Below are 19,987 nucleotides of genomic sequence, written 5' to 3' on the forward strand. Positions count from 1 at the left end.
TTGGACGTCTATCAACTTTAAATTGATAAATTATTTACAGACAGTTTTCTATAAGATCAAGACTATGTGCAAAAAATGTTCATTTACAAAAAATAAAACATTAAAAATGTAATTGAACACTGAAATGTCAGAATAAAATCAAATGAAATTTAAATCTAAAATAATTTTACTCAGAGAATGATATTTAAAGTCTTCGTTGTTATTTATTACCTGATTCAACCTGAATGCTTGACTCTAGAGAACTGTTGCAGGTGGCAGAGGTGGATATTACAGTGACTATATACGAACGCCCGCAGTCCATCTTAACTACACAGGAAGTGCTGTTGGTGGTGCAGGAGGTCTTGTGCCCATGGGATCCTTCAGCTATGGCTGTGTAGGACATCACGCCCTCACTCCTGTCCCAGGAGATCACTACTTTATTGCTTCCACAATCCACATTTGCACCTACATTTCTAGGTGGACATGGTGCTGTAGATATAAAATTAGGAAGGGTTCATCAACACACAAAGCTACTACACAATTCCAGTTGCTACAGCAGCTGGTGGATTAACTGAAATCTTCAACACATCGATTACAAATGCCAAAAAGAACACTGGATTAATGTTTTCTATTTACCAAAGTTTTCTAATTCTATCCACTGGAAACATACCATCAATTATTTAGTTTGCAATTTGTGATTGACAGATTTGATATCATTCATACACCTTTATTTACTTCATACACATTTCATTTACTCTTCTTCATGAACATTTCAATGAACTGACAGTAAACAAATTACTTTCAATTGAAAATGTGTAGATCTGTTATCAGCGTTAGTATATCTTAAATTCAGCAGCTACCTGTGTTCAATTCCAGAGAGTTGCTCAGGCTGCTGTTGCATGTTCCATCCAGAGATGTGACTCTAAAGGAATAATGCTGCCCACACTGCAGTCCAGAGAGATAGTAAGAGGTGTCCATTGTCATGTACATGGTAATGGTGCCATCCAGACTTTTAGAAGACAAAAAGTAGGACTTTGCTCCAGTAATTCCATCCCACATGAATGACATAATATTTTGGGCACAGAAGACCTGTCCATCCAGATTCCTTGGAGGACATGGTGCTGAAGAAACAATGAGTAAAGAAATAAGATAAACTGCACTTGACTCAACTCTTATAGTGCTACTGAGAACAAATAAGTTAACAAAATTCCATTACTCAATATTGTATCAGTCCTTGACTCTATAGGTTAGAAACATTTAAATATAATTGAGTTTCCTGTGTGATAAACTTCACATGTTTTGTGAAAAAGAAAAGACTTCTTTATTTACACAATTTTTAGCATATGATTCTAGGTCACAACCCCTGTACTGCAAAAACAGAACTTGGGTTACCTGTTTTAATCTTAAAGCCAGAGCTTGGTGCACTGCTGCAGTTTCTCTCTCGTGCTACAGCAGTGATTATATATGATTCTCCACAGTGGAGGTCTGTGAAAGAACAATTGGCTCTACTGGAATTGCACGTATGAGTATGTCCATCCTGGCCAGTGGCAGTGGCAAAATACATCTCTACTTGTGGATCAAAGGCCCAGGACACAGAACCGATATTGGTGTAACAATCAAGTCTGCCGTCAACATTCGAAGGGGGGCAAGGACCTGCAAAACAAGGTCATAATTTTGAGAATTGCCAGGGTAAAGCTCTAAACAAAGACAGATCTTTAAAGCCTGTAAGTACTTTAATTTATGCTTGTAGGATTTCAAGTTCTGAGCTGTACCTGCATTGAACCTGAAAGTGCTGCTTTGGAATCCTGCACAGTTGTCCCTTAGGGGTATCACTGTGATATCATACATCACTCCACACTGTAGGTGAGAGATGTAACAGTTTGTGCTGTTAGAACTGCAAGATGTGGTGTGTCCATTCCACCCCTGAGCAGTCACAGTGTAGGACTCTGCGCCAGCACTAGAATCCCATGATACAACGGCAGTATTGTTTGCACACACCAGAGAAGCTTGTACATTGTGTGGAGCACAGGGAGCTTAAAAGAGAAACAAAGAAAAAGCAGATTCCTTTAAGCTGGTAGTCTATATCGTGATAAAGCAGTCAACAATTTGCATGCGCTGAAATGACACCTTGGTAATAAATGCCAAAGAACGATGCAAGAAGGGCAAAAAGAATGACATAGTTAATTAATTAACACAAATAAAATCTAATCCAGTTCTACTTACTGTAATACTACTATGCCTCAATAAAAAAACTGAAAGACTGCATTATATAAAAATAAAACTGTCTGAAAATTGTCTGAATCCATTCATCCAATTTCTATCCTCTTCTTCCAATACAGGGTCGCAGGGGAGCCAGAGCCTTTCCTGGCAAGCAATAGGCTCAAGGCAGGGTACACCCCAGATGGGATACCTTTCCATAGCAAGGTAGACACAAACATGCACACACACACACACCTAGAGCCAATTCTTCAAGCAGCCTATTAACCTACCTGTCTGACTGTGGGAGGAACCCAGACAGCACCCGGAGGAAACCCACACAAACACCCAGGACCCAAGAGCTGCCAATAATGCTAACCACTGTCACTTAATTGCTCATACGAATAACGCAAATTCAGCATCCTAGTACATGATGGTGGCCTTCTATTTAATAAATGCAAGAAGCCTCTAATAGAAAATAAGCTGTTTTTATCAGGTTTGCAATTAGCGATTGGCTGCTGGATAAGTCACAGACTTCAATAAGTAATAGCCTAGCTCTCTATATTTGCAGAATTCAAGTAATCAGGTGACATTACATGGTCAATCCATTCTATTAATTCAAAGAACACAGGAGTCTGCGTGTTTTCAGCGGTAACAATATAGTGAGCACATTACAAGACATAACTGAACAATGCAGTGTATGCTGTAAGGAAGACACATCATATTTTCCCAAAAAGCCCAAGCCCACCTGTTTCTAAAATGAGACTTGTTTGTGATGAGCTGTTAGATTTGCCGTTATCTGCCAGCACTGTCACATTGTACAGCTGCCCACAGTCTAGTAGGCTGAGCCGACAGAAAGTGTCACTGGTCTGGCAGGAAGCTAGATGACTGTTCTGTCCCTCCGCTAGAACTGTGTAGTTCTTTGCTCCTATGCTGGTCTCCCAGGACACAATGGCAATATTGGAGGCACAGTCAAAGTTAAGGTTTAGATTCTGTGGCTCACAAGGGGCTGTTAAAACAAGAAAAAAATACTAACTTTAAAACAAACATCAAGAACAGAAAGAAGGAAAAAACACAGGTAAAACAATTAACAGCAGTAAAAAGGTATTAAAATAGAACTTGTTATTTCAATTTAGTTTACAATATTAATTAAAAACAGCCAATGCTTAGTTTTAGAAATAGGCTATAAACTACATATTAACATATAAATGCATATATATACATATATACATATAAATGTTTTTCTGATTTGTTTCAGTACTAAATGCCAAATATACTATGTTTTATAATTTGAATGATATTATTAGATATTTATAGCTGAAAAACTGGCATCGATACTAGCTTCATTTTTTTAGTAGTAGAGAACTAACCTGTTTGAATTGGCAAAAAGAATTGAACCTGTTTAAAGTTGGCATAACGCTGTTTGCTCTTTGGTGCTGTGTAAATACAGGTTTTACTGCCTTTTTAATCAAGCCCAAGTCATTGAAGAGGCACTGGAGTGTGTAAACTATATTTTTTGTAGGTGAAGACAGGAGGGTAGGGAGAAGTAGGGTGTTTTCTGATCAAATTTCTTAGTCATTAATCACTGAAACCACACCTATTGTCACCCACTCATCCCTTTAAAAATAAAATAAATATGTTCTTCAAGTAAAACAATACCAATCCATGACTTAAGTAGACTTGGCAGCACTGGTTATGACCTCTTATGTGGATTTTTTCTTATTTTTGTTTCTGGTAAAAAGCCAGGTTCTACCCAGCGAACTATGGACTAATGCAAACTGGTACTTGGTTAATTATCCTAGAAATGGCCCCATTCCTTTCTTTGCACAAATTCCCAAATCTTGCACAACAGTTCTAGCACCTGTTAATAAAGATGCAGGGTAGCTCTGGGTGCTGTTGCACTGGTCATTTCCAGCAGACACAGTAATGTCGTACTGTTCAGCACATTTCAGGTTGCCAAATGTGCAGGTCAAGTTTGCTGTGGAGCAGGTTTCCATATAGCTATCCGGCCCAGTCACCACAGCTATGTAGACCGTTGCTCCTGAAGTGTTACTCCACGACGCCACAAGGAAGTTGCCGGTGTGGTCTAAATCACCTCTCACATTCTGGGGAATGCATGGCACTAAGAAAAAAACAACACATTAATAAAATCCCATTTAGCATGCCAAATGATACATAACTTGGCAAAGGTCTACTTTTTAAGTGCCATGGCATGCCTTTGGCATTAAATATGTATTCCTATGCTATTCTCTATTGAATTAATTTAAACCAACCTGTTTTTACAGTGGTAGTGATGCTATTTGGGCTGCTGCAATTCTTGTTATATGCTTTCACTGTGGCTGTGTACTGGCGTCCACACTGAAGCTGTCTGAAATTGCAGCTGGTATCGCTAGTAATGCAAGAGTGTGCCGACCCACTGGGGCCCTGCACTGCAGCAGTGTAATTCAGAGCTGTTAGACTAGGGTCCCAGTAGAGCAGCAGGATGTTAGAATTACAGTAAAGGATTTTCTCAACATTCTTTGGAGCACAGGGAGCTGGAACAATAAACATATGATTAGCACTCCGATGATCACATACAGTTCAGACAAAGCCATTCCTCCCTCTCTCATCAACTTGAATTTAAGTATATAGGGATTATTTTTTTAATGTACATTTTTGTATTTTTAAATTAAAACAATAATTAAATTAAAACATCTTGACCCTCAGCAAAACTTTCCATACTTCCCAGGAATTCCAGGTATGCATGGGGAAAAACCATGCTGCCCAGACCTTACCGCCCACTAGAGTTAATCATCTCTTGACGGCATGCAAGCTTTACAGGAGAACAAACAGTAAATGGAGGAACAGTGTCTCTCATTTACATCGCTGCAATCCTGCCGGCACCCAGAAGGTAGCAGGAGTCACCGTTTCGTTAAGGAGCCGAGAGAACTCTGATTAACTAACCCCAATCTTTTACTGGCAGTGCTCTGCCAATTGGAGTTTGGGGAATCTCAGTTATAGTAAGATAGTGAACTCACCACATCTGGGACATCAAAGTGGTGACAGAAGACATGATACTCCCGATACTCCCGAAAGGAGTGCCAGGACTAAATAATATAAGGGTTGTGTATTAAGAGCAAAAAGCATCTAAAATTCACTGAAAGTATTACTCATTACCTGTTTCTTGTTTGTATGGTAGACTCTCATTACTGTCACAATGTCCATCTGTTGCTATAACAGTGAATGTATACTCCTGACCACAGTGAAGGTCCCTTAACTGGCAGTTAGGTTTGGTGCTGTTACATGATGAAGTGTGTCCGCTAGTTCCAACAGCTCTGACCCTGTAGGCTTTTGCATTCTTGCTGGGATCCCAGGAAATGAAGGCTGTGTTGTTTGTACAGTCTATCCAGCCTTCAATATTTACTGGAGGGCAAGGAGCTGTAAGTAGAGGCATATTAAACGTAATTAATTTATCCTTTGAATATGATTTTGAAACTTCTGAGACTTTTGGGAGCTTCATCTGTTTGCATCAGCCCTTCACACAAAACATTTAACCTACAAATCGGAACCACAAACTAATATTACAGACAGAGCTTCATACCTGTCTGGAAGTTGAATATTGAGCTTGGAAGGCTTGTACAATTGTCTGATGCAGTCACTGCCACAGTGTAGTTCTCACTACAGAGTAGGTTTGGGATGCTGCAAGCAGTGTTATTAGAGGTACATTTGGCTTTGTGTCCGGTTTCTCCCACTGCTGAGGCTCTGTAGTATTTGGCGCCTTTTCCTTCCTCCCAGCTTATCACGGCCGTGTTCCCAGAACAGCTAAGCTCTGCCGTAACATTCTGAGGGACACACGGAGCTAAGAGCACAAAAAATCCTGTTAGGTGTAGTTATTGTTCCTGTGATTAAAATTTCTCAAACTTAAAACATGGAATTTAAGGACACACATTATTTTGGCCTTACATCAAGACCATGCTAGCTAAATGGAAAATTGACTCATATTTTAAATAGCACTTAACAGCAAAATATTGAAGAGTAGGTAATTGTTGTTGTGATACAGATCTAAAAAAATATTATATCAGATCAAGGCAGATGATGTGCCTACCTCCTTGAACAATTACATCCCTGCTTGGCAAACTTTGGCATGTGCCATTCAATGACATCACCACAACAGTATAGGACTGCCCACACTCCAGATCCCTGACTTCACAGTTAGTTTCAGCGGAGCTGCAATATTTACTCTCCCCATTTCCAGCAGCCACTATGGTTTGGTAGCTCTCAGCCCCAATTTCAATATCCCAATCCACCATCATGGTTCCCATTCCACAGTTCACATACGTTTTAACATTTTCAGGACCACAAGGAACTAAGAGAAAGAGGAAAGAACATAAAAAATCATTTCATTTGACTGCTGATTATTGATATGGCCATCAAGCCATAAATTAATATTTTCTTAAAGAAAGAAGAACCATTGATAAACATTTGTAACTGCTATAAGACAGGGTTAACAGTACATGTATAATGTTTTTTGCCTTTGTATCCTTATGTAGCATTTATATAGTACAGTAATAGGTTGTAGCAATTAAACATTTTGAATTATGTCTTGTATTTTTTAATTACATTACATTACATTAATTTTTCTCTTAAAGTTTTTCCTTCTTTTTAACACAACTCTATGTGGATTTTTAACTGACAGGTTGCTTAAACCTATATTTGAGAATTAAAATTACTAAATGGCATGGTTTCTTTTCACACAAACTAAGACGTATGATCTAAAGTCAAAGGTTTTATGATAGAACGAAATCCTAGTGGTGGCTTTGAGTAACATGTTCACTCTCACTGAACATATTCGGGAAGTGACTGACCGACTATTTCACGCATATTGAGCTGTGATTTTTTTTTTAAGTTCAGAGGTATTTATTTATACCAATAAGCATTTTAGGTGTCCGGTTATTGATAAAAACAACTGCCGTGGAAGATAACTTAGCTTTTCTTGAGCTCTATCAGTTTGTTTTGTCTTCTTATTTACCTGCACTGCACATCATTAAAAAAGTATCGTTTTTGGGCTGGATTGCTCTCTTTGTGTTCGATGCCTGGGACCAGTCTAAGAGGCTCACTATATGAATGTAGTGTCCTTGGCAGTGTTGCACTACACATGCATACACACCTGAATTCATCTTAATGGCTTTTGATGGTGGACTTGCACACTTCCCATTATGCTGGATTACAAAGACTGAATACACTTGCCCACATTTCAGTCCAGAAATGTAACAGTTGTTGCTGAGTGTGCTGCAGTTAAGGGTACTCCCACTTTTGTCTTCAATCATAGCTGTATAGGTATTGCGTCCCTGAATATTTTGCCATATTATCAAAGCATGATTTGCAGCACAGTCAAGGAATACATCGACAGATTCAGGAGAACATGGTGCTAGAAAATAAAACAACGAAAACAAGCTCAAGAAAAAAATAATACAGTTCCAGCCTCTGAACCAGATATATTGCTTGCCAGGGACGGGGGACATCAGGGGCAGATAACTAAGAAGGTACAGTCTTTATCATATACTTACTCTCATATACTGATTTTAGTGAAATTGGCAGCAGATAATAGCAGAGAAAAGAGGATTTTTAAAAAATGGTGGTTTAAAATGATATGCCTAAACAGAAGATTTACTGGTATAAGGAAATTACCTGTTTCAACTGTTATACGGGAACTCTCTGAGCTATTGCACATGAAGTTGGTTGCTATGACAAAGACAGAGTAGGAGTGGCCGCACCTCAGATTCTTGATTTGGCACTGTGTGCTAATATCTTTGCAGTTATACTGGTTGCCTTCAGAATCCTCCGCAGTGGTTATGTAGAACAGAGCTCCTCTGCTGTAGTCCCAGCTCACAAAGAAAGAGTTGGAACTGCAGTCAGAATCTACAGTGACATTTCTAGGTGTGCAGGGCACTGGAAGAGAAAACATTCCGCTGTTTTAAATGATCCCACTCTGTTTGTTGGAAATAATTTGTTTTTTAACCCCATTAGCTACTGATAAAAAGACAGCTCATTCATACAAGTGTTCTTTGTTAATCCACAAAGGGTACAAATTCACTAATCACTCGACAAACTGTTTTGACAACGTTTAGAAGAAAATGGCAAAACCGATATCCACTTCATTTTTTGCTACCATACAAGGGAAAGTAAAGTATTCCGAACCAAAACTGGTATTTTTGTCCAAATGTTATTGCTTTGAATCTGTATTTTTAATATGGATTCAATACTTCAATTCTTTTAGACATCTTTGTGCCCAAGACACAAAGAGCAACTAAATATACATTTGTAGATGACAGCTGCCTTTAAGAAATGCAAGATTTTTACAGATCAGAAAACAGGTACTCATATTTCAGAAGCATCAAATGGAAAAAGAGACCTTTTGGCTTTGAAACAGAATTGATTTATATTCCTACTTCAGGCTAGACTAGAACACGGTGCCATTGCAGCCTGTATAAAACATTTCATGAGACACCCTTGCAAACTGAAAAAAACTAAGATGAAAAACTAAGAAAGAGCACTATGCAATAAATTCAGTGAGAAAAATCTGGCTTCAGTGGACACTACTCTTGCTTCAGCATAGAGGTCTGGTGGTTAGCACTGCAGTTTCAGCTCGAAGATTCTGAATTCAATTGCGGCTGGAATGTGCATTTTCTCCCTTTGTTTGTGGGTAAGTGGATGTGGATGCTCTGTTTTTTCTCCACCTCCCAAACACATACTGGATAGCTCAACCTTTAACTGTCCATTGTATGAGGAAAGAAGCTGGACATCTATATCAGCGGTGTTTTAAATGCCTTTCTGCTCTGCACTTGGATTCTAGTATTGGTCTTTCTGATACTGTTGTCCCAATTCACAGCAAAGTGCCAGTTTGGCGTAGCTTCAATTCAGAAATATTGCTACTGTAGTGAGGGGCCTGCCTGCTATTATAACAGATCCAAAGATACACGTTTACCTGTTTCTGCCACTTCTCCAAGAGCGCTGTCACTGATGCAGTCATCATTTGAGGCTGTGATCCAAACACTGAGACTCTCGCCACACCGCACACCAGACAGAGCACAGCTGGTTGTGAAGGAGCTGCAGTTGTAGCGGACTCCTGTGTTACCCTTGGCCTCAACTGTGTAGGACAGGGCACCTGCAGCAGGCTCCCAGCTTACAATCAGTATATCAGACAGGCATTCTCCTATGGTTTTCACATTCTTTGGGTCACAAGGTGCTGAAATGCACACAAACACATGACTGAGTCTCCCTGAGAAAAATCACTTTTTCTACAAATTAAGTTTCTCTTAAAAAATAGCAGCCACCATATAGCACATGTAAAATAGACTTTTCATTGTAAGAATAGATGTACGAATAGGCAACCGAACTCTTTTTTATACTGTTTTCAATCCAGACAATGGTTTTCTTGTAATTCCCTTAAAAAGCAAACTGCATTTTTCATTGATTGATTTGAATTAGCTCTGCAGTGCTGTGCTGGAATAATTTTTCTTCCCATTAGAGGAAGAACATTTGGAAGGTGGCATGGAATGATAACAGTATTTGATACATGCAAACAGTTCTCTCTCATTAAACGAGCAGATTCGCTATTGGCATCTTCCTCTCTCAGTCCCGCCAGTCTCACGATCAATTACCAGTTCGAGTTCGGGCTGGGGCACTGATCCTGCTGCTGCATTCCCCATTTACAGAGTACACAGTGAACTGGTATCCCAGGCCACAACCAGTGTTGGTGAAAAAGCACGATGTGTCTGTGGTCCTGCACTCTGTGACCTCTCCATTGGAGTCCATGGCCTTGGCAACATAGTACATGGTGTTGGCTGTTGGGTCCCAGGAGAAAATGATGACATTGCTGTAGCAGTCCCGGAACATCCCCAAATTGGTAGGTGCACATGGAACTGAAAAAACAAATCAAAAGGGAAACTCATCGGTCTTTGGTTTGTTGACAAGGATGTCTTAAAACTGGTTCTCAGTCTTAAACATGTGGCTTTATTCAAGGGGGCTAACTTGAGGGCAGGGAACATACAGAAAATATGAATCATGACATGAATAAATTGCAACGTCTCATCATTGTCATTAGGGTTTTATAGAAAATGAGTGCCAGTCCAATGTGTTTCTGTGTTACAGCTGTGGAGCTGTTTCAGCTGGAAAACACCTACAATAGGAGATGCTACTGTCAAATAAGGGGCTTACTCTTGTTTCTCTTAGATATGGTTAGTTCTTGGATAGGATGTACCAAGTGAACTGGGATGACAGAATGATTCTATTACAACTAGTAAAGTCAACATTCACTTATAATCTACTAGAGCAGTCTCAAGCCAGTGAAGTACTCTTGAAGCACTTGAGTAGTGTTCACATGGCATCAGTGCTGCCATCAAGGAAATTACTTCAACACAATACAAATGCATTCACGAAACAAGCACAGCACGTACACTATAACTGCATTGTATGTAGAATAATCTGTGATTACTCAGGTATGTTAAAAAGTTATTTTGATTTAGTGAACATCATCAGTACCTGTCTCAAAGATGGCGGTTGCATTAGAGGAACTCTCACAGCTGCCAGAGATAGCAGTGACACTCACTGTGTATCTCTGCCCACACTGTACCCCAGTAATCTGGCAGCTGGTTGACGTGGCAGAGCAGGAAAGTGTGGTGCCATTGCGAGGAGTAGCAACAGCCCTGTAGGATGATGCACCAAAAATTATCCCCCAGTTTATAGTCACCAGACCACTGGCACAGCTGTAGTTTGTCGTAATGGCTGCCACTGGATTTAAACCTGAAAAAAATGAATGTGAAGAAAAACTTCTAATCTGGATTGAACATAAATAATTAGTAGATTTTTAAGTTGAATTATAGAAGACCGACTCTCAAAAGTTCATAATTAAACTGTTACCAATACAGCTTTTATACAAATGCATTGTATACACGTTTCGAGATTCGGTTCTCAAAGTGGAATGCTCGAATCTAAACTGCTAATCACAATTTCATGAGAATTGTATTTTAGTTTTATTATAAATGCATCATCTTACATTGATGTTTGAGCCATGCAATGTAACATGGTAGTAAACCATATCCTAGAGATAAAAATACAAATTCGGTGTCCTTAAAAATCCGAATGATCATATAATTAGTAATTCAATTTACGTCAGTTACTGCATATTATTTACTTACTTCCAGTCATATACCGGACAAAGGTTTGCTCTCCAAACACTAAAAAGTTGTTGGAAGAACCTATTCCAAATAGGTACTTGGTGCAAGGCAAGAGATTGTTGATTTGCAAGGAAGTGGAAGACGTTTTCTTCACAACAGGGTTGCTTTTAACGGTTTCATTCTCATAAATGGAGACTCCATACTCCAGAACTTTGTCTACTGGCTGCCAACTCAAGAGGGCGCTGTTTGGGCCAGCCTGTTGAACTGTCACTCCCACTGGAGGCTGCACCACTGTGGGAGGAAAGATTAAGATCTGATTTAGAGGAACCTTAAAGCTGAATCAAGCTTTCAAACTTGCTTCACTAAGTAGATTATTTATTTCTAACTAAAAATGTAAAAAATGCCGTGATTATAACATGACCCCCCAAACTCCATAAAATCTCTTAAAAATGCTTTATGTCAAGTGGAAAGTGCTTCCTATTATATAATTTGGACATGGTTTTGTTTAGTCGTTAAGAATGAGATGGGTCCTCTCCTATGTGTAAAGCGCTCTGTGATCATTTTGGATGAAAAACTGATGGGGGTTCGAACAGGCAGAAGGTGATATATAAGCCATATCAGCTTGGTGAAAGTCATTTTTTATACAAAAGTCCTTAAGTAAAAAATACACTTACGTGTTGTGACCGTTCGTACTTTGCCGGGAGCTCCCAAGCCAGCCGAATTTGCAGAATAAATATATAAATTATAAGTTGTTGACGGCTGTAAATTGCTTATCTCTCCGTTTAGGGTAGTAAATGACAAGTTAACTTTTTGCACGGATGATGTAGCTTCAGCAATCAAGAAGTATTGACTTGCCCCGGTCGCGTTGGACCACTGCGCTCTGATTGTGGAACTGGAGACCGATTCCGAAGAGATTATTTGAGATGTGGCAGGGACTAAAAAAAAAGAGAAATTGTCAAAAAATCACAGATTAATTTCGTGAGGAAATGTTTATTTAATTAATGGACAAAGGGTACTCATAACGCCAAAGAATGAAATTAGTTTCGAAAAAATTATGAGATGGAGCATTACCTGTTGTGGCCAATTTTGAGGTAGAGTTGATTATGTAGTAAAACTGGAAGGCTTTGACTGTCACATTATATAAAGTTCCGGGTCTGACACCTTCAACCAGCTTTGTTGTGGTGGATGCAGGTAACATAACAACGACCGGTGCGACATTGAAAACATTGTCTATCCTTATATCCAAAAGGTAGTTTGTAGCACCGCGGCATAATGTCCATTTTACATTCAGCTGGGACGCGGAGGGAGATGTTATCTCCACAATCCTGAAATCTGTAAGAGAAAGAAACCCCAAAAATAAATTTACGCAATAATAAGATTATTAGTAATTAGTAATTATCCCTATTATTAGGGAGGGCATATTGCAATGTAATACAGTACAAATTTGAAAAAGTCGACTCAAAATCCTGGAAATTGTATTTTTTTTTATCTCAGACAAGCATTATTGGTAGTGTTCGTATTAATGGCAGTAGTAATATTTTGTGTTGAACAAATTTGCTCCAATTTATTGCCAATATTTCTAAATTGCTTAAATAATTTTGATAGGCTTTGAAAAATCTTATTGCGTCTTGTTGAAGATATTGTACAGTATATTCATAGACATAGTGTCTAAACTTCCTAAAATTAATACATTCGTAAATTCACGCAATATGCACAGTATGCATAAAGAAAATTAAGCCAAATGCCTCCATTTGGCTTAATTTCATCGCTGTATTAATTTACCACAAGGTGTCACCCTTTATATATTACTGTTTAACGTACAATTCTCTTATTACTGATAAAGACCCGAAAAACATTTCATTTACGAAAATAAACTGCAGCTTTGAACTACGATAAAGATTCTATTTTCCTATTAATCACTAGTTATCATAAATACAGCTTGAGGAAGGTTGGTGTTTATCTGTTAAGGAGTTTATTAGTACTGTATATGTATCGTATTTGTACGGATTAACCGTAAACGCCTTACATCTGAGATAAATATTACATATTTTATTAATGTAATGCATTCAATAGCATAAACAGCCTTTTATGCCATTAAATATCACACTTACCACTTTGCTGGCCAAATGAAATCTGAAATGAAACAAAAGTAAAGGTCAAAAGTAAGTATTTATTTTTAAAACCATTTAAAATCGTTAAATAATTTATATATGTTATTTTGTTTCTCTACAAATATGAAATTATATTTACCTGAATCAGAGACACAAAAAATAAAGGGAAACCTAATGTACCCAGCAATCCCATCTTTAACAATGACTTCGGATTTCAATAAGTTGCATACAAGAGAGTCGAAGACAAAAAGATGAACTGGATTCTTTTAATAAGTTGTTATTCAGGTACTCCTGCCATTTCGGAACCAATCACTGCTCTGGAAATGAGGACAGTTACCCTACAGGTGTTACAAGAAGAACAGAGCCCACGAAGATCTTTTCTTTTCATGCAGTAGGACCTCCCAGGATTTATATCAGCCTGGGCAATTCGAGAGTCAGCGAACATTTAAATTTTATAACAAATATTTACTTTTGTTTTCATTTCTTGCTTGACAGTTATTAATATTTATGGATTAGGATGTCAGTTTGCAACCTGTGTTACGTATTACACACAACGAATTGTTAATTGTAACAAATTGCTAACTTTTCTAATTCAACGCAATTTGGAGGGAACACTTATCAACAAATTTTCATTTAAAAATATTACAGTTGTTGCCATTTGTTATGTCAAGCCCTCTGTAGTGAGTCAAGAGAGCTCCATTTATATGAAATGTTATATTTATGTGCATAAATAATTAATGTAGTGGGAAATTGCAGGGGGTAGGCCCTGTGATGGACTGGCGACCCATCCTGGGTTATGTGCCCTTCTTTTGTTTAACACCATGGAAACCAGAATAAGCTTTGGATCTGTGCATCAGTGTGGTTAGAATACTGTACTGCCTATATTTAAATAATTGTTTTAAATTGAGGACACGACATAAAAATCATTCAAATAAATTACTACTCTAGATGGCAAATTATCAGGAAAACGTTGAATGTTTTAGTTTGTGACCTATGAAGTGTGGTATCATTTTTGCTAAAAGTGTTTCATACACTGAAACAGACATTTCAGACAACGCTTGTATTGAATACTTTGTGCATTAATGTATATAAAGGTGTTTCTATAGGTAGGGTCACTGTTATTATTTCTTTTGTTTTCCTTATTAAGTTCACTTAAACTCACACAAAGTGAGATTGTTACCAGTGCATTTTTAATACAGAAAAAATAACAGAACTCACTCGCAGAATCCACAGTTTACATCACTGCAAACCCCAGAACACAGGACTCAGTCAAGAACTGAAGCAATCAAATTCACCAATGATTCAGTGGGAATACTCATGATGACAATATTTTAGTTGCAGTGGTAACAAGACATTGAAGAACACTATGTTCATCACCTTAAGGAATGTCTTGCGTTCATCACCTTAAGGAATTCTTTGCTATAGGAATACAAATACCCATTGTAAAATTATGTTGAAAAATAGATGTCATGATCATGAAAAAGAAAGAATATATGATCACAGCCATTTGTACATTTGCTTATTTAAATATTTTTAAAAATGTATGCAGTAGATGATGAAAATTGATTAAAACAATATGGTCACATAATAATACAATTAATAATAATATAAAATATAATATAAAATAACTCTATTTTTGAGACCATCTTCCATTGCTGTAAATATTTATTGTTTTGTTTTGACAGGAATATTATATTGAAATAGAAAAAATAATTTCAGGATTTACTATCACTTTGGTGTATGAACTCAAGAGTATCATGTACAAAATGTTTTCCTATATACATTTCATTGTTTCAGGAGTTTTGGCATCAGTTTACAGAAGATTACCCATTTATCAGTAAAAGAAGAAAAAAACAAAGATTTCCGGGAACACTTTCCAGAATATTGTTGTAGGCATGACTGGTAATGAGCACAGAACGTACAGTTCAGTGGTAACTATATGCTTGGTATTATAGGAAAATTATGTGGAAATAAAAGAGTTTAGACAATGGTATTTGGGTGTTTCCTAGATGTAAAAGTTTCCTGCAATGAACCCTATCATTTTTCTTTTAGTAATGTATTTACACAATAATTCATGGAATTATCCAAAAATGGAGAAGTTGTTCAAGAATCATTATATATTATATATTATATACTATATACTATATATTATATATTAGAATTATATAAAATAATTATGAGATGATAATGACATAATAAAAACGGATACCAGTAAATGTTGAGGTTATGGAGCATGTTGACAGCTAGACTTTTTGTTTAATTTTAAATGAATAAAATCTGAAGCAGTCTACAGTTAAAGCCCTGGAGTCAAAATTTGAAAGAGAACAAAAAGTTTTTTTTTTTCTGGTTGCTGATTCACTGCTTCCTCTTCCTAACACCATAAAAGAGATCATGTTATAAGTGGCGCAATGAGAGACATTACAATGGAATGAAAAGGATATTTGGCATACCAATAGCGCAAATGAATTTATTATAAGGTCTGTTTGAAAATAATGTATTTGTTTACAGTTTGTATCATTAGTATAGAGTATTTTGTTAGAAATGGACAATCTATTGTTTTAATGCAGTTCCAACCTATTGGTTTTTTTTTAATTGACCTTAATCCTCCAAAACATAATACTTTGCAAAAAAGCCTATCTGGTATATTGAATAAGAGCCTTTATCAGATGTCAGTATAAAAAAAAAGACAATTCCCCAGTTCCTTACTTTTTAAATAAGAAAGAAGGAAGCAGAGATGAAAATGAATATGTTCTAGGAATTTAGCCAGGAAACTCAAGCTGTAACATACATAGTGAGGAAAAATGTTTTAACTTTATGTAACAAAAGAGAAAAAATAATATATTGACATTATCACATGATGCACACAATCAGCATCCTTCTCAATCACTTTTGCACTGATGAGTAAATGGACTGCTTCTATATGCTTTGACTATTGGGCAACAGAGTCACCTTGCAAATCTCTTTAGATCTTATAAACTAACCAAAACTGGGCCTAGTATGGGAGACCTCTAAGGAAAACCAGAGCTATTTGGGCCCAGAATTTCCAAATAATGACCCCATGTGAGGAATGTGAACACTGTACTGTAGGAGATACCCAGTTTCTGTTGAGGTACCGACAACGTGGGCATTACACACCCCATTGCACTGTTCAGAAGAGTAGAGGCATTAGCTTTGATGTTTTGGTAAAATTCCAAAGGGCGTTGACATACTAGGACATTCCTGTAGTTCTCTATCAGTTCAATTGGTGAAACAATTTTCTGCCTGATCTACTAATGGGGACACTGGCTCATAAGACCTGTTGTGCACTCAAGTCATTGTTACACTTCAGTAATAGATGAGGCAAGACCCCTCATATCTTGAAAAGAGTTTGGGATACATTGGCAAAAACGATTGTTTAACATACTATATTAATGAGAGGAGCTATTGTATAGGTTATCTGTAAGTGTATTTATTATATTTTTTTAAATAAGTATTACTATAGTCTGTACAAAATAGGGTCATATTTTTTAAAAGCATTGCCCTAAATAACAAAGTTTCAGAAGCCTTGATTTAAGTGTTATTGAAAATTTGTAACAAAACTACTGTTTGAAAGATTACCAAGGGAAATTTTCCCTGGGGTACTTTGAAAGGAGACGTTTCAAGTTGCTAGCCTTTGAAAAGTCCTGTAGTGATGCAGTAAAAATGTTATACAAAGTGGATATGACACCAATTTCAAAGAATAATGAGAAACCGGTTTTGTGTGGAGACCTTTGTGTTCAGCTAGGTCATTGCTTATTTCAAAATATCTTCTCATTTTCTGTTAGATAATAATGTATGCAGTTTATGTTGACCACACGCGTAGAGGACAGCCATACTCTGTTCTGCATTACAAACAGTAGTGTCAACACATGACAGTCCTGGATGGCTAAACTTATGATGTTGTAATATTTAACTAATTAGTAACTGCTAATGTCATAACTCATTCTAACCCAATTTCCCTGAGACTGGATGTTAAATCTCTGTAATAAAATTTATTAATACATGGCATAGAAAAAAATGACAAATTTTGCATTAAGCACAAATTGTTAACCTCCTGAATGTACTGTATGTTTGCCTTTGTTGTCACAAACCACTGGTATCGCCACATTCGAGAGCAAGAGTTTGTGAGAATTGAGATGTGAAGCTGCCCTTCCTGCTCACTAGTCACTGTAATGACTGATGTAATGCAATGTGCGACCAAAGTAAGTACAGGATGTGCAGGAGACATTTCACCGCAGAAATATTCCAACATGATCTGAATGCAGAGTTAACAAGTAGTATTTGTTGTCAAAACTGTCTTGAAGTCGAGTGCAATATTTCTATTAGATTCAAATAGCCAGCAGCCATATCACCCTGCAACTCACAACTGGCAACCCACTGAAGCTAAGCAAGTATGAGCCTGGTCAGTACCTGGATGGGAGACCTCCTGCGAAAAACTAAGGTTGCTGCTGGAAAAGGAGTTACTGGGGTGCTCACCCTACAGTCTCTGAGGGTCCTAATGCCCCAGTATAGTGATGGGGACACTAAACTGTAAAAAGACACCGTCCTTTGGATGAAACCAAGGCCCTGATTCTCTGTGGTCATTAAAAATCTCACGGTGTTTCTCGAAAAGAGTAGGGGTGTAACTCCAGCGTCCTGCCAAATTTTCCATTGGCACTTACTAATCATAGCCTCCCAATAATCCCCATGTATGAATTGGCTTCATTACTCTGTTCTCACTAATAGCTGATGTGTTGTGAGCATTCTGGCGCACTATGGCTGCCGTCGCATCATCCAGGTGGGGCTGGACAGTGGTGGTGGAGGGGAGTCCCCATTACCTGTAAAGCGCTTTGAGTGGAGTGTCCAGAAAAGAGCTAGATAAGTGTAAGCAATTATTATAAAAGAGATGTATTCACAAGCTTGCTAGTTTATAATGTAATAGGGACAGTTCAAATCACTGGAGGTTTGGTTGCCTTGTTCTGAATCACAGACAATGACGGTAATAAGCCAATGCGCGTACCTGGTTGGTAGGTTTTATTAGGTTTTATTTGTTACTGTCTACATTTTACTTAGGAACAAGTAATAGGTTTATTCCATGCTGAAAAAAAGAAGAAAGAGAACACAACGTTTTGGCAGTAGAGCCTTCTTCAGGTGTGAGAGAGACAGGGCAGTAGGCAAAGGTAAAGTAGCGGGAGAACAAAGGTTGGGAGGAGGAGTGAGAGACGGGAGCAGGGGACAGAAAGAGAGGCCAATCAAGAGGTGTGAAGTCTGAATGGGTGCAGAGAGGTATGAAATGAAACTTCCAATGAATGGAGAAAATTTAAAAGTACAGTAGTCTGTCATTACGAGAAGGGAGAATGTGTGATCCTACATGTAGCTGCAGAATTATTTTGGTTTCGGTGGTCTTTCTGATGTACTGTATGAGTTCGGAAAACCGTCTTTGAGAACACAGATGGAGAGATTAGAGTGGTCGTGGCAGTCAGAGGTGAAATGAGAAACAATGGGCTTGGAGAGATCTTTAATCTTCACAGCCCTGACATGTTCTCTGAAGCGGTCTCGAGTCTCCTTCCTGTTTCTCCAATGTAGATGGCTGGGCATTTACTGCAAGAGATACAGTAAATAAGGTTGCTGACGGTACAAGATGTTGTCTGGGTGATCCGGAATTGTCCTGAGGGGCCTTGAATGAGTGTGGTGGTGGATGTGTACTTGCAGGTGATACAGCGAGCTCTGTTGCAAGGGAAAGTGCCTGGTGTGGATGGTTGTTGAGGGCGGTCAAGGGAGCTGTGAACTAGGAGGTTACGCAGATTAGGTGGTAGGCGATATGAGATGATAGGGCGATCAGAAAAGAGGGCCCCAATGGAGGGATCATCCTGTAGGATGGAAAAGTTGTGGTTAATGGTCCTGGGGATAGGAAGTGTGATAGGGTGGTAAGGAAGCACCAAAGAAATGCAGTTGTTACGGCGGGAGTTCCTGATCGGGTTGATGGTCCGGGGGGTGTTTTTGGCTCGGGCAAGGGCCCTGTCAATCACACTGCTGGGGTATCCTCTGTTGATGAAAAAGGAGTACATTTCGAGGGCTTGGTTCTCGAAGTCGATGTCCTGAACTACATTTTACTTATATTGTCGTTTGAAATGCACTGATCAATGCTAATTCTTTCTAAACCCAAAATATATCATCCATTTCCCTTTTAAGATGAGAATCTGTCCTTCCATTTTCTAACTGCTTCATCCAATTTCCCAGGGTTGCAGGGGAGCAATCTCGGCAAGCAATGGGCACAAGGCAGGGTACATTGTAGATGGGATGCCAATCCATTGTAGGGCACACACAGACATTCACACCAGATCCACATTTCCCAGAAGCCAATAGACCTACCAGTATGCCTTTGGACTATGGAGAATGTAAGAACTCATCAAAGATAGCACTCAAGGTCTGGAATTTAGCGCAGGGCCTTAGCATTAAAGGAGACAGCAATGTTAACCACTATGCCACTGTGCCACCCCTTAAGATGGTATTAATGCTCAGTTAATGTAAAACACATACCTTTTGTGT

The 19,987-nt window shown here is 38.2% G+C and overlaps 1 protein-coding gene across 1 annotated transcript in view; it reads right to left on the bottom strand.

Annotated features, from left to right (window-relative positions):
- Window positions 1–13,653, bottom strand: part of fndc7b (fibronectin type III domain containing 7b) — a 42,228-nt gene extending 28,575 nt beyond the window's left edge. Inside the window, exons 1-20 of the mRNA XM_088598383.1 lie at window positions 13,581–13,653; window positions 13,442–13,463; window positions 12,402–12,662; window positions 12,005–12,265; window positions 11,352–11,621; window positions 10,696–10,956; window positions 9,816–10,076; window positions 9,140–9,400; window positions 7,843–8,103; window positions 7,322–7,582; window positions 6,260–6,520; window positions 5,756–6,013; window positions 5,332–5,592; window positions 4,449–4,709; window positions 4,037–4,297; window positions 2,924–3,184; window positions 1,752–2,012; window positions 1,372–1,632; window positions 840–1,100; window positions 211–468 (exon numbers count right to left, since the gene is read on the bottom strand). Of these exons, the coding sequence (XP_088454509.1) occupies window positions 211–468; window positions 840–1,100; window positions 1,372–1,632; window positions 1,752–2,012; window positions 2,924–3,184; window positions 4,037–4,297; window positions 4,449–4,709; window positions 5,332–5,592; window positions 5,756–6,013; window positions 6,260–6,520; window positions 7,322–7,582; window positions 7,843–8,103; window positions 9,140–9,400; window positions 9,816–10,076; window positions 10,696–10,956; window positions 11,352–11,621; window positions 12,005–12,265; window positions 12,402–12,662; window positions 13,442–13,463; window positions 13,581–13,634 (4,777 nt within the window). The 5' untranslated portion in view covers window positions 13,635–13,653. The remainder of the gene's footprint in view (window positions 1–210; window positions 469–839; window positions 1,101–1,371; window positions 1,633–1,751; window positions 2,013–2,923; window positions 3,185–4,036; window positions 4,298–4,448; window positions 4,710–5,331; window positions 5,593–5,755; window positions 6,014–6,259; window positions 6,521–7,321; window positions 7,583–7,842; window positions 8,104–9,139; window positions 9,401–9,815; window positions 10,077–10,695; window positions 10,957–11,351; window positions 11,622–12,004; window positions 12,266–12,401; window positions 12,663–13,441; window positions 13,464–13,580) is intronic.
- Between the last annotated feature and the right edge of the window lie 6,334 nt (window positions 13,654–19,987).

This window comes from Lepisosteus platostomus, chromosome 11, assembly GCF_059453375.1.
Source record: "Lepisosteus platostomus isolate fLepPlt1 chromosome 11, fLepPlt1.hap1, whole genome shotgun sequence".
Classification (NCBI taxonomy): Eukaryota; Metazoa; Chordata; class Actinopteri; order Semionotiformes; family Lepisosteidae; genus Lepisosteus; species Lepisosteus platostomus.